General features: G+C 45.4%; 1 protein-coding gene across 1 annotated transcript in view; it reads right to left on the bottom strand.

The window, feature by feature from the left end:
• The window catches only part of LOC139298089 (xylosyltransferase 1-like), a 70,826-nt gene that overhangs the window by 22,511 nt on the left and 32,697 nt on the right, over positions 1 to 15,618 (bottom strand). Inside the window, exons 2-5 of the mRNA XM_070920937.1 lie at positions 10,371 to 10,688; positions 10,100 to 10,307; positions 4,191 to 4,363; positions 3,798 to 4,000 (exon numbers count right to left, since the gene is read on the bottom strand). Of these exons, the coding sequence (XP_070777038.1) occupies positions 3,798 to 4,000; positions 4,191 to 4,363; positions 10,100 to 10,307; positions 10,371 to 10,688 (902 nt within the window). The remainder of the gene's footprint in view (positions 1 to 3,797; positions 4,001 to 4,190; positions 4,364 to 10,099; positions 10,308 to 10,370; positions 10,689 to 15,618) is intronic.

Raw genomic sequence — 15,618 nt, 5'->3', positions numbered from 1 at the left:
GCTATTTAGGATTATACAAAAGATTGTGCTATCCATGATTTTGATGAATGACTCCATGCTGCTCTTACATTGTAGAGCAGTCTACTCCCTCACACACAGGCCAGACAGGCTAAAAGCTTTGCTCTGCAGGCTATGCCCCAGTCAATGGCTCTAACATTTCATCTGTGCTGGAGCCTTTCATGGCCTGGCTTGCCTTTCTAAAAGAGCAGCAAGGCCCTGGTAAAAAACTCAAGGATCAGTGGGGGGAGGGACAAGCGCATATTAATGTCATTTTCTCTTGAAGGAGCAATTTCACAGCCTGGGGGGCTTATCTTAGGAGGTCCTGAGCCATAAAGCCTAACTGATGATGTGCTGTTGAGACACATGCAGTCTTCTCTGTCTCTACTTCCCACACGCACTGTGTATCTGCTAGCATGCACACTGACAATACAATATACATGCACAGAGACACACAAATGCTTGCAGGCACACACACACACACACACACACACACACACACACACACACACTCACACAGAGCGAGGGGAATTCATGTCAAGCTCCAGATTTGCCACCTGAGTGGTCACCCCGTCCACTGGGTCTAGTTTGCTTACTGTCAGCCCTGTGGTTGCTCTGTCTCACAGTGGTATTCACACGCACACATTACAGTAACACACAACACACACACACACACACAGCACACACACTGCTGGGAGTTTCAACCCCACCTGATACTTAAAAAATGCACACCGTTTCAATATCATAGCCAATTAGACTTCATGATTATGCCACTGTTTCACTTCCACAGTCTTACTGTTAAATTAATAATGTGCCTTTTTATAACGCGGACCTTAAATACACCATTCCAGAGGGGAATAGTTGAACTCCAATGGCTGACAGGTTATGAGCAAACACTCTTAACAACAAAAGATAAAAAAAAGTTCTGTCACTTAATTCAAAAATCCTGCTAGTTTTTTAATCTTAGAAGTTTTTAGAATTACATTTTCAAATGAGTTGGCTTAGTACTAATAGGTTATACGGGTTTTCAAGAGGAAATGACACCTATCACTTATGGAACAAAGCTAAAATATGAGATGCAACACTTTCCAGAGACAGAGATGACAAAGTGAAAGAGATTAGAAGATGTGATGCCTGCAGCCAGTCATTGTCTCACAAAGCTCAGACTTCTTAAAAGCTGCTGTAAAGTCCATGAAAGGGGCTTTAAAGAAAAAAAGAGGTAAAAGCAAGGAGACTGTGTAGATAAAAGCTGGGAAAGAGGGTTGTACTCTGACAAAGCAAGCGTGTAACTCATCCTCTGGCCTCTCTGGACACACACACACACACACACACACACACACACACACACACACACACACACATAGTATATCTCCCCCTGGACACACAGCCCCTCTGCTGGTGTGAGGGGCTCTGGGTTTTCCTTTGAGAGCCATCCATGCGGCAGGACAGACATTATCAGGGAATTAGAGGGGAAATAATGCTTGTCTCCAGTCCCACTGATAACAACAGCAGTAGTCAGGGCAGCAAGGGGCAGGGGAGCCACCCCCCGCCCCTTTCCTGTCTGCACCTGCGCAGTATGGTCACAACGGAAAAACAAGTGCCATTTGGAAAGTCTGTGGCCAAAAATACTGTAACTTAAAGCTACATTCAGAAAAGACAGGTGCAGGCTCACCATAGATATTTTTTTGGATATTTTATTTTTTGAATATATGTAGTACGATCAACATAAATTTTCAGCTTAAAATGAAGTGACAAAGGACGTGGAAAAATAAAGGTCGGGTTATGCTTGAAAAGAACTAGAATGTGGTGTCCAACCTCGTCGGAAGTCAAATGTGTTTATAGTTGTTTCAAATGGCCACACTCGAAGGGGGAGGGCAACAGCGCACACTTTTATATAGTCTGTCCTGGAAGTTGTTCACATGAAAAGTGACAGATATAGTTTGTCATCTCCACACATCTGGCCAATCACAGTGTGAAGTGGGTGTGAATGTCAGATTGACGGTTTTGTAATAGAAATGGTTGGACACAGAGTCCCCCAAATCTGACGTTGAAAAGGTGCGGGGGCAGGAGGTGTCCGAAGCTATTCAACCGTCCGACAAGCGGTTCTGATGAAGCATACTGGCAGCTTAACACATGGTTGTATTTGCAGTCTGGCATAAGTGAGGCATCTGCTTATTCCAACACGTTTTTCGGTGCTGTAGTGTGCTATAGTAAGTCAGTAATGATAATGTAATGCTGAGGTGTTTATTTCTGAGGGAGAATGTCTCTTTCTGCCTGATCCCGTTCACAAAGAAATCAGAGAGGATTGTCAGCGACAAAACAGCTGAATGGGTTTCAGTTTCTTGTCTGAGGACACTCGAGTAGCACGGATGCTCCCTCTCACGGGGGCTTGAACCCAGGCCTGCCACTTAAAAAAAGACCATATTTGCAAGTTCAACTCAGTAAATATGCAGCGCACAGACTTGGTCAAATCCAAGCTGTGGTTACAAATGCACTTGCTAAGCAAAGATACAAGAGTGCAATTTCCATATTTCCATATTGCATGGATCCAAAACATGCAGTTCCCTCTTGTTCTCCTACCCCAACTGCTTATTCTCGCTCCCTCGCCTCTCTCCCTGTCATTTCTGCCTCTCGGCTCCCTCTTTCGCTCCATCAATCGTTTCGTTTCCCAACAGATGGGGCTTAAAACCTCCACTGTCAGCCCTTTTCTAAACAACATCACCCTCATGCAAATGAGGAGGCAAAAGACGAAGAAAACAGTGTCTCGGTGCACGCACTCGTAAACACCTTTAATCAAGCACTGACAGACAGACAGACAGGTGCACAGACAGGATAAATATGCATACATGTACACAGACAGGTGCTGAGACACGCTGAACTATGACATAATCTTTGACGTGCACACACAGACAGCTTGTTAGCGGCGTTCATCGATATGGTGAAAAAAACTAAACACAACAAGACTGAACCCGTCCATGAACAAAATCCACATTTGCCCCTGCATCTTGGCTCCAGCTGTGGAGACATCAGATTCAGCTTTCTTCTACCCAGTGGCCATTACAGCTTGTCTAAATTCAACGGGTGGACATCTGGCTGCGCAGAAGAGATAACTCTCTCCTTAATAGGAGGATTTTAATTGGCTGCTGCAGAGCTACATCAAAAACCCAGCAGACCCTGAACTCCCAGAAGGACTATAAACTCACATAAAAAAAGCACAAGTCACATTTCTCCTCCAATAGGCTATTTCCGTGACTTCATGTCCAATCCATGTAGACTTTGTGTCTTTAATTACCTTTTACAGCTTTTTAAAAGGGATGTTTACGAGTGCAGAGACGACTTTCGGACTGTACAGTACACAACAGGCCTGGAAAGTCAATAGGTATTGACCCTGGGCAATTAAATTGTAATCAGTTCACCATGTAACCCATTCAATGGAGTGCAAGCAAGGAAGCAGGGAGTTGGAAGAGAAGGTGTTAACGAATAGTGTTTGAGAAAAGAAGAGAAAGAGAAAGAGGTTCTACTTCATTGATCTGTTTGGTTTGGAGTGAATCTTTATTTAAAGCTCACAGTTAACCACAGAATCTCACAACAGCATGTATTGAATTTCTTCCATATTGGCTGAGAGCGGTCGGCTATTGTTGTGCCCCAGTGACTGCCTTTGTCACCTATATTAGACGCTTACCCCTACACCTCACTTCATTTCCTTACAGGACAATTCATTACCAGACTGCCTTCCCCCTCAGGCCTCCCCCACTATCCTTTACTGAGCTACTCTTTGCTGCGAGATCTGTCTTTGTTACCTGATGGGGTAGTCAGCAGCACTGAGGTTGATGAAGAAATCCCAGCTCCAGTCCCTCATGGCCAGCAGGTCAGCCATGCTGCGAAGATACATGGTCAGCAGACTGGCACCGCCCCAGATGGTGGACATGCGCCAGGGTGTCACCCGCACATTCGGATACTGGGCAGCCAAGGCATGCACCTGCCTGTGCAGGTAGTTAGAACGCTGGAACAAAGGAAATGATCAAAAATGTATTAATATTGTGTCTGATATCAAGAGATTCAATTTTCAATGCAATTGAAAAAGAAAATGTTAATATTGTCACCAAGCTCCCATTGATAAAACAATGGGTTTAAAAGGGCTTGACTGATTTTACATTCAAGGTAATCGTGTTTGTGGGCTCTCTGTGGCTCACCTGATCAACGTGTATGTAGTAGTAGTGCGATGCGTGGTAGATGGCTTTGAAGAGGCGTTGAAACTGGCGTGAGGCTCGTCCATGGACCACCAGGACAAATGCTATTCTGACTGGCTTTGATGGGAAGCTCTCGGCGGAGTCCTCATCCCACTGGACATTAGCATTGGCTTTACCTGTGAGGTATGAGGACAACAATGTCTACATTTATGCAATCATTACAATACGAATGTTGTATTCACTCCATTTAATTCACACAACATTGCATGGATTCTTCATCAGTAAAATAATCAGGGGTTGCTTGCTCGTTTGATTACCAAATCAAATCTGTTGTTTATTTGATCAAGTATGAGAGGCTGCACAAACAGCGCTATTAGTCACTATATGATGGGGAGCGCCTATAAATAGCTCCGAGGGACAAAGCAAGCAAATGCCAAAGCATAATGAATATAGTTATTAATGATAATTAAATGCTATTCTTTTATTACACAATAAATGGAAGTAGCTAAACAACAAGGTTGCTAGGCAACACACTAAGTAGCAGTCGGGGTGGTATGATTAGCATATTCATAATAACTAACTGCTATGTCAAAAGTGAACATTCAGTACTGAACTGAGGAGGTACCGTTTTAATAACCACCAATCAAGATGCTCGCTTGAAGATAAACAGTAAGACTATAATACAACCATCATGCCTTGAAAAAAACAAAACACTGTAACAGGCAGAGATAGTTGTAAACATGAGTAACTTCCTTTTGCTCTCCACTGTGTCATTCAAATACATATAAATACAACAAAAAACCCATAACCACAAAACCATGACTCACTCATCCATTTTCTTATGAGACTGAATCGGAACTACGACAACTTCAACCACATACTGCGCACACTGTAACTACTATCCTCATTCAGACAGGAATCCTATAAGCGATTCCTCTGGGGCTCTCAGGGTGGAGCACGCTTTGACAATGTGCCATCATTCCTCTCAGGCAAAACTCCAAGAAGATGCCTTGGATTTCACACAAACGACAACAGTAAGCATGAAGGCAAACACAGCCCTGGCCGCGGCCTGCCAAGCCACTATCAAATTAAACAATTCCAACAATCTCTGGAGAGCCATCGGTAACCTCCTCATGGCTCCATTGTGTGGTTTTGCACCACCCTTAACCACTCAAAAACAAACACTTGCACTTCAAACCTGAAAAAAAACCTCCCCCGAAGCTGCTCTGCAACATCAAGTCCCCCAACATTATCCCAGACATTGTTTGTTTTTAAATCTTCAGTTATTACAGCGAATGCGCACACGCAGCTTATGAGACATGTTTGTTCACAAAACGTGCCTTAAGGAGATTAATGACTATAATTTGGGACTCCAGTTCCCAAGAGCCTGTTTGTGTTGAAGAGGAGGGAATACTGACGTGGGGGCTGTTTAGTCCCCTGAGGTTACATTTCCACAAAAATGCCCCTCCCGACTCCTCTCCCGTCTGGCCCTAGGGTCCTGTAATTACTCAAAATTTAAGGGCATGTTTCTGACACGTCTTCTCTTTGAGTCGACAGGGGCTGACTAAGAATCCCTGGCCCCTCCAGTCCAACTAATCTCATTCATTCAAATTTAAGGGCAGGTGTCCAACATGGCTCTGTTTAAAGGTTGACCACAAGGTTGGGGTCAATGACACGCTCCCTTGGCTTCAATTGGCCCCAATTGGCCGTGGCTCCTGTCAGTCACTCATACTTATTTCTGGCTTCTCTCTCTCTGCATGTGTGTGTGTGTGTGTGTGTGTGTGTGTGTGTGACAGCTCAGGGGGGAAATCTGCTGTGGGCCGTATCAGATTGAACGGTAATTGGTGGCCAGCTAAGAAGGTTCACTGGTTTGCTTTGCACACGGATAATTGGCCAGTCGCTTCACAAAGCACTTTGAGAGTGCGTGCTATGCTAGCTAGCTGAACTAATGAGCACTGCTGTGTGTGTGTGAGAACTTCAATTTTACTGTCAGTTCTGTTGAGCATGTGTGTTTACCTGCAGAGGAGCTTTATGTGTAGTGCTTTTTGAACAGACTCTGCACCTGAAGAGACCGCAGGCCAATACCAAAAGAAAAAAACAGAAGCCCTGCTCTTGAACTCATCACTCTTCATCATCCTTCCCATCGCCATCTATCTTTTAAACTGCCTCTCCCTCATCTGCTATCACCCCACTCTCTTCCTCCATCATCTTGTGTAACTTCGGGCTCTTACACACCCTCCATCTTAACTGCTCATATGAGAGGTTAGAACAAGAGCTGAGCTATACCCCAAAGGGCTTGCATCAAATTGCATTTGAAAATGTCTCTGGGACGGTGTCTGCCCCTTGAAACCATCCACAAAGCCGGGTTTGCAGACTTATCAATCATATCCATAGGTTTGATTTATATGAATACAATAACACATTTAATTTCCTTTTCTTTAAACCTGTACTAACTGATTTTTGGGTCACTTGGGAGCAGAGCAAACACAACACTTAACATTTGTCACCTTTTAAGTTGATATGGCTTGTTAGCAAACAGTCGCCACGTGGACCAACAATAGCGTTCATTTGGAGCTAGCTACAACAACAACAACCACCTTACCACATAAAAAATGTATATGCTGACTTACAGACGTCTCTTTCACAATGTAAGTCTATGGGGAAAAGTCTTTTTGGGTCAGTGTGCATCACGTGACGGACCCGGAAGTTGTAATTACACGATTTGGCCTTCAAAGCCCCGTACACTTCCTGGGGGCTTGGTTTAGCAAACTAGCATGTTGCCTCCACTGGCAGCATGCCGCCCAACCCGCCAAGCAACAACCAATCATCCTCAGCATACCTCACCTTAGCAAGCAACAACACTCCTGTCTACCATGCCACCAGCTAACACCATCAGCTAACAAGATGCTAGTCAGCAACAACCAGCTGAGAGAAATATCTGGCTCTTTATCTGCTAAATGCTCCACTAGGTTCACCAGCAGTCGCTAGCTCTGTCAGCTGTTTGGTGCTGGGCAGGTAGCATATTAGAGCTTCTGAAAACAGCTGCCTGCTGATACTAAAGATAATGCCATAAGAGTGGTGTGAGTGAATCAAAACTAAAGCTAAAGACGCTATAAAGCCCATAGAGCTGAGGGGAACTTCAGAGTTAGGTGCTAATTCTCTATCGTTTGTCACTATGAGCGACTCTGTTCACATTAGGCCATTAGGTTAAAGCTACATGGGTACATGGTCACTGACTGCCAGCTAGTACCCCGGCTGGAGCCCAATCATATCATCATTAGCCAAGTTAGCATATGAGAGGCAAAGAGATCGAACATGTTCCTCCTGTGTTCAATGATGCTAATGCCAGAGCTAAGACAATTGCTAATCTAGCCAAGGCCTCAAGGACAGAACACAGATCAAATCAAATTGGACAATTTTCTGCTAACAAGGTTAGGACTTGAATTGGGACGGGGAACAGAGGAGGGAAGAGAGAGAGAGAGAGAGAGAGATATAACACATTGGCAGGCAGCAGGCAGGCAGACAGAGAGTAAGAAAGAAAAGTGATTTAATTTAGCTGTCGTGTTGTTACAGCCCAGCCACCAGGGGAAAGCCCTTTTCAATTTCTTTGTCTCCTTTGATCAAACTGTCAGTTTGAGTGGGATGGCGAGTTGCCGTGTGAGATGACAGGAGCTTAGGCACAGAGAAACGATACTCCTGCTCTTGGGAAGTGGAATGTACAAAAGTTGCTAAGTCACGGTGCCTCCTCGAGTTCTAATAACATGAGCGAGGGCCGGGAAGGTATCTGACTAGAACAGGCAAGATGTATAATAGCTCTCTCCTCCTCCCCTGCTGTCCACACGGCATTTAGTCCATTCCCATGTGTATAAATGCACGTGTGTGTATGTGCTGTTCACTGAAACACGGTTGCTGATGCATGCTGCTCACCGATGGCGGCAGCCGGAACAGATTATGTTTACAGAATCCACAACCAGACTGCAGATGTCCATAAATTCTTAGAGAAAAAAAAGCCTGTGTGTGTTTGTGTGCGTCTTTTTGAGAAAAAGAAAGGAGAACCTGTGTTCTGTGGCCAGCTTGACAAAACAAATGAAAATTGGAAACCAATTTGGAGAGAATACAAGCAGCATCCCCATTTTCTCCAACTATTTACTTCACCAATTACGCATCAGCAAAAAAGACATTTGTTGTCTTTGACGAGAATTACAATTACAAGAACAGGAAATACTTTACCACGCACTAAAGCCTGATTGATCAGACGACACTCTACTTAGCTTTGCGGAAATTATTTTTCTTTTTTGCTATGAAAAAAAAAGCTTGTACAGCAGAGAGTAGGAAGAAATAATGTGGAAAAAATGAAATGTCAAACTGTATGAGGAAAGGACATTGACAGCCTGTCAACATTATTTCCAGGAGGTTTTTCTTTGTGTTTTGTACTTTAGTCTGCTGGAATAATCAACTCAAGCAGAAATCTCTATCAGCTTATTGATCCCCTGATTTTGAATCTACTTGAGATGAACGATTGTTTAAAGGGCGCTGCTGTAAGAGGCTCTTAAGAGTGGCATTTATTTTGACTGCTTTCACATAAATGCTGTTTGGCAAGAAAGGCCTTAACCTGAATACAACCTCTAACCTCAGTGTTAATGTCTGTCTCTTTTTGACATTTAGGACAACCAGATTCTTAGTATGGGCTCCTACGTGAACCTAAACTTTTCTTTAATAGTTCTGGTTATTTCACATCAGAGATTACTGTATTTCTTTTTTCGTCTTTGCATTTCTGGTTTAAAGTAGGTGGAGCTCAGTTGGGAGAAGGTGATGTCATGTATTTCCGTGCACCAAGCACTGTCAATCAAATCTGACCCAAATCCACACAGACAAACTTTAACTTTGATTGTTGCTTCTTAGTGTTGAGCAATCCACCTGTGTTGTGTCTGAGTCATACCCCCCCCCCCTCTTCAAAGTAACAGTTCAAATTAAGTTCAACAGTTCAAATTAAGTTTAACAGTTCAGGTCAAGTTGTACTTTAGTTTGTAGCCTGCAGTGAAAAACCACAAACGCACGGTTGCTTCTGTGCCTGCAGGCGCCTCGTTAAACATGGAAGTTGAAGCGTGCTTTGTTATAGTATGGAAAATGTATTTTTGTGATCTTATGTGTTTTTACCCAATAGCTAAGGTGTTTGTGCAGAGGAAGACCTTTTATGGATCTCCCACCCCCAAGAACAGGGGGCAAAGGTTATAAAAAGAAGAGCAGAACAAAGGCTCAGGGCTGACGCACTCTGCCGTTTTGGTCCCTTGGGGTCCTTGGTTGTTTGTGAGACTTTGTTACTTGTTTTTTTATATTTTCTTCTTTCTTTTGAACATTTTGTATCCATTTACTCTTTTGATAAAACTCCAATAAAACTGGGTTGTATTTTGTACATTCCAACCAAATTCCTGTGTTGCTCCTCTCTGAGGTCATCTAAGTAGCCACCCTCAGGTAAGAAGACTACTCTCCTTGAGATATGCCGACAGTAGATAATAATTTGACCTTGATTGGTGAATTTCAATGAAAGCTGCTGTGTTTATATTGCAATGTATGATATGGAAGGACATGTTGAATAGGTTCAGCTCAGGTGTCTGATGTTTTGTTGCTGTTGTGTTATGTTTGGTGTTGAGGTTAAAGTTTTCTGAATATTTGGGACACAGGGAGGCATTTCCTAAATTGCGTGTAGATTTTGGGAGTCCGTTTGAAAACCTAAAGATTAGGTCGTAGAACAGCCGTCACGCAATGTAATATCCGCGTTGGGTGGGGGTATTGGTTATAACATCTAAGAACCTCTTCATTAGTCATTCCATGAAACATAGCACAGACATAGCCATTTATATTAACTAAAATCAAATAATCAATTAAATGAATTACAGTGATTAATTACTCACCCTCGAGGGGGCAGTAGCGAGTGACCTTCTCAGGCATTAGCTGCCCTTCCTTGTGTCTGCAGTACACCTCAGCGATCTGTTGCCGGCACTCCTTGCTCTTGGCTCTGGATAGAGCTGAAATGGCTTCCTTCCCACTGATCTCGCACTTGGGTGGCTGGTCGTAGGTCACCTCCAGCGGCGCTGAAGTCACCTGCCTCCTGTGGGGGTGCTGATGTCTGTGCTGCGACTGGGCCTGCTGGGGCTGTGAGGCACGGTAGTGTTGCAGCGACACTCCCGCGACGCCCTGACCGCCTAGGTAGGAGGCATTGTTGCCGACTGCCAGCGGCTGGTGGCCCACGGGCAGCACTTCGTTTGAGCTGCGGCCCAGACTCGGGGAGCTGTCCCGCCACGCCTGCTGCTGGGCGTGGGCCTTCTCCTGCAGATGCTCCCGCTGCTGCTTGCTGCTGGTGGCCCCTACAGACTGCCGGTGTGGCTGCGAGCGGGCGCCAAAGTTACTATTGTCTATGTTCTCAAAGTCTTTGGGCACAGAGTTCTCGTTGTTGCTGTCCACTCTGCTTTTCTCCTTTGGCCGGTGGGAGTAATATCCATCCTGGATGAAGAGAGTGGGAAGAGGAGGAGGAGGACAGGGGCGGTGTTGGGTAAATGGTGGGGAGAGAGAAAAGAGGAGGAGGAGGGAAGACACAAACAAGAAAAACAAGATCAGAATTGAGTGAGCGTGGTGCATATCAAATGTCGGATTAACAATCAATGCAGCATGTATGAGTGGGCAGCACTGCATTGAACCGTGAGGCATGAAATGAAGTAGCAAGGTATTGGGTGTGAGGACTACAAGGGGCAACCTACCGGAGGTGATGCAGGGCGGAGGGCTCTGCCGCTCCGTGCCATCATCAGATTAGCCCCGGTTTCAATTAAATTCTCCCTCAAATGGGCCCAGCACTCCGTAAACAGATTACCAAGAAGGGATAAAGGGCCAGAATATGACTGTGAGATTGCGTGGGTGTTTGTGTTTATGCGTGTGTGTGCATGCGTGTGTACAATTCCTTTTTCAGTGGAGCCACATGAGAATGTGAAGAAATTGTAGTGGTGTGGCGTGTGACTGGAAAGGCTGCACTTGTCAGCGCTGTGCGTCTGCATATGTGAGATAGAGTGTGTATGTGTGTGTGAACGTCTGAATGTACAATTTCCCTATCTTTCCAGCAGAATAGTCTGAAAGCGAAGGAGGGGCACAGGGGAGAGCAGAAAGAGGAAAAAGGGTAATGAGTGAAAGTGGAGAGTGCGCAGCGAAGGAGCGCTGACACGAGGCTTGAGTTCTGCTCCTGGGAAGCGCTGGCTTGTTCCAGTGAAATGTGCCGCGATGCATCAAACGGACAAACTAAGAAAGCTGCCTGGATGCCACACCACTGTTCCACACCTTGCTAGACACACAGGAGAAGAGGCGGAGGAGGAAGAGTGAGGGGGAACGGAATGACAAACAGCAGCCGGGGAAAGATAGAGCTCATAACAACAGGGACCCCTGATGTGTTTCTCCATTTACAAGACACAGAAAAGAGGAGAGAAAAGGGGAGGGAGAGCTAAGTGCAATATGAGGTATGGGAGACAGAATGGAAGCAGGAGAGGCAAGAGGCACAAGGGAGGCAAGTGGGATGCTATTGTGAGCCAGCCGCTCAGCATGGAAATGTCTTTCCACCCCTAAAGCCAGGCCTGTTATCAGCCCATCAACCTTCCCTCTCTGCAAACACCTTGTACCAGCACAATTACAAAGGTGGCTGGATGACACACTTTCACGCTCGGGAGAGACAGGAGGGGGGATGATATAATGGAAGTGAAACAAGAAACAACAAACTGGATGAAAACAGAGGAGGAACAATATTCTCATTGTCAGCTCCTTTTAAGCTGCTTCCTTGGCAGAGGTCTGCTTCTCACAACACTGGATACGTTTAAGCTTCTTCTCTCCCCTCTTCTCCCCTCTTCTCCTCTCCTCTCCCCTCTTCTCCTCTCCCCTCTTCTCCTCTCCTCTCCCCTCTTCTCCTCCCCTCTGCTCCTTTCCTCTCTTCTCCTTCCACACTCATTTCTCTCCATGCATCTCCTTCCCTTCACACATCCCGATTCCACCGCTCTGCTCTTTTCACCTCTCATCCCTTCTGCTCCACATCTCACTCCTCTTCTCTCGTCATCTGTTCCCCCTTTCATGTCTGTCGCACCTCCGCCCCCCCCCCATTCTCAACTTCATCTCTGCTCCTGCCTGTCATAACCTCTCCCTTCCCCTCCCCTTCCCCTACTTGTCTTTCTCTACTTTCTTCACCCTGCCAGTTTAAACAGACCTTGTTGTCTGAATGACAGAACCTGCTAATCCTGTGTGTAACAGCTGCTTAGGCCAGTGATCACCTAAAAAGAAATCCCTACTTGCCGAGTTTCAAAGGGAATGCTTTAGGGGGCTAATCCATGCAGTGCAAGTCACTGGATGTTTGCAGAGGTAAAATGAGTCTGTGTGCATTCATGATTATGTGTGTACAGTGCATGCTTGTGTGTGTGTGTGAGTGTGTAAGGAAGACAGAGAACAAGTAAAGTCGAGGCAGCATGTGTTTGCCCTGGAGAAACGGATACTCTCGCTTTGCGTCCCACTGCGAGAGACATGAGAAGATGAGGGACGCACTTAAATTGGAAAAATGTCCAAGTGAGCAAACGATAAAAAACAACAGCGCCCGACTGTCCCTGAACCCATCTTGATGGAGCAAATCTACTTTGCTTACAGCAGAGAGATACTGAGCGCTCGCTGATGAAGCATTCTCCATATCACTGAATTCATACTGTCCGAAATATACAGAATCCTTATGAAAGTATGCCATGTATGTATGGTCATTTCCAGCAAGGCCAAGTGAGGCTTACCTGAGGCATGTCCGTCTGTACTGTAAAGACGGGATTGATGTAAGGCTGCAACTAATGATTATTTTCATCATTCATGCTGAGAGTTAGATGAGAAGATCGATACCACTGACATGTCTGTACGGTAAATAGAGATGGTTAGCTTAGCTTAGCATAAAGACTGGAGACAGGTGGAAACAGACCAGGCTCTGTCCAAAGGTAACAAAATCCACCTACCAGCACCTCTGAAGCTCACTGATTAATCTTGTTAGTTTAAACCTTGAGAAAAAAAGTGTAAAAATGGTAATCAGCTGTTTTCATTGTCAAGACAGCTAAGAGACTTCAGGGAGTTACTGCTCCCAATCAAGCTATGCAAAGCTAAGCTAACTAGCTGCTGGCTGTAGCTTTATATTTACCATACAGACATGAGAGAGAGGTATCAGTCTCATCCAACTCTTGGCAAGACAGCGAATAAGCGTATTTCCTAAAACATCAAACTATTCCTCTAACCTTCAGGGAAAACAAGCAAGCAGCAGCGCTACATCACACATCGAAGGCCGCATATTTAATAAATGAGGCGAATGTTTAATAACTAAACTGATAACGAGACAAGACACGTCAGACTCTGTCTGATTCCGCTCAGCAGGTGACAGTGATTGATTGATCACATCATATGTTCGCTTGCAGTAATTAATCAGCGCAGCACACTGCGATGTCGAGAAAAAAAAGGAAAACCTTTTTGCAAGTTGGGAGAAGTAAAGACAAACAATGAGTCACAATCAGGTGCAACCAGGTGTCCAGCCAGCAAATGTTTGGCATCCTTGCTTGAAAAATGACTCATCAACAATTACTTGACTACTAAAATTGTTAGCTAGATGAATTTTGATCAACTGACTCATCGACTAATCATTTTAGCACGAGATTGCTGTATGTAAAACTACTGCTTCTAATACTGCTACTACTGTATCCCATCTGGCTATAATGATTTTCTTTGGGGGGGGCGGGGGAGCAAAAAGCATCACAAAGATTAATTTGCAACAAAGTAGATTTGTTGCAAATTAATTGACATGGATGAGAGTCAGACGAGGTTAGCCCCATGTGGCCCTGAAGTGGAAATGAGTAGTATTTGTAAGCTGGCACTGAGGAGATTCCTCTGGATAAACAATCTTCACACTGTGCTCCTTTTTCCCTCCTTCTCCCCCTCCTCCTGTGAGCAAAGGACTCCAGTAGCTGTGTCGTTCTTTAATCTCAGGGACCGAGCTCTAAGCAGGAAGCAGTGGGGCACAGAATTAATAGTAGTGGCGGCCATTGGAGATAGGAGCTGCGTTGGACTGCAGATGGGGCCGGGAGCTGGGGTAAACTATCGATTGTTACAGGGGGATATGTTTTCTGCTCCTTGGGAGTGCCGAGGAGGCCAGGCCAGGATTGCCTGGCATGCGCTGTGCTTTTTGCGCACACTCAAGCTAACACACACACACACACACACACACACACACACACACAACCACACATCAGCCCTCCCGGAGCTCTGCTGAGGAGTGAGGAAAAAGCAGAGGGGGTAAACGTTAATATCATCCATCACTGGTGGGTACATTTAGAGAGAGGTTTGTGGGGCTGGGAGTTTCAGCATCCCCTCCGGGAATGGTTTAGTCCATTTCTCAATACAGAGCTGGCCCTTTCCACTTTCCCCCATTTCCTCTGCCACAGGGGGAAATATTTCACCTGTCCTTTTTCTCTCGCTCGCTTTCTCTCCACACCCCCCCCCCCCCCAATCTCCTGTGCAGCAGAGGAAAAAAAGCACATATCTCTCTCTCAGCACCTGTCCAGCTTCCCCACTCTCCTCCCTCCTGCCCTGGTCCACGTATCATCCCTCGCTCTAGGAAGGAAAGCAGTTCGTCTGCTCCGCCCCCTCCCCTCCTCCCTAATGCCATCATTTACTGTTGCAGTCCCACGGTAGATGTGAGGGAGAGCAAGGCAGCAGCACATATCAGTTTCACCCCAGCCCGCTTTAAAAGACATCATTCCTATGGGGCCGAGCTGAGATAAACTACTACGTGTGCCAGCAGTGCGTACTCTGTCAAGCTGGTGTATGGACAGCCATGCAGACACCACCATGTACATAAACACAGTCAAGTTTACTAAGAAACACATAATAACTGCCTATGTGTGAGTAGGTGGGTGTTGAGTCACCTCGGCAGCATGCAGGCCAGCTTCTGCTACGACCTGCCTGCCATGTGGCTAACGAGCTCAGATTAATTACCTGGACTGAATCCCTGCGATACTCTGAGCAAGATGTGGCGTCTGGCATGACACGGGAGACTGATACACTGACAGACTTAGTTCACAGCTGCTCTAGCACCTCAGGACACCTCGCAGAGAAATGAGCCGGGGTAGAGCCGGGACGACCTAAATGCTTAGTGACTTCTTAGAAGTCTACTTATCGTAGCTTATCAGCTGTAGAGTCGCTTTTCCGCTTTCTTAGATTCACAGTTTAGCTATCAAACGCTCGTGGTATCAAGTACGGTAAAGTAGACTGAACTTTAATTCAGTAAAACAACAAATAGCCTACCTACAGCGAAGAGCTTCAAAGGGTCTAAACTGGAGTTACCAATAAGAACAATCAAGTTGGAAGCTGGGTAAAGAAATACAAATATGAG

This window comes from Enoplosus armatus, chromosome 2 (genome assembly GCF_043641665.1).
Source record: "Enoplosus armatus isolate fEnoArm2 chromosome 2, fEnoArm2.hap1, whole genome shotgun sequence".
Lineage (NCBI taxonomy): Eukaryota > Metazoa > Chordata > Actinopteri > Centrarchiformes > Enoplosidae > Enoplosus > Enoplosus armatus.
This window is presented reverse-complemented; position numbering and strand designations above follow the sequence as displayed.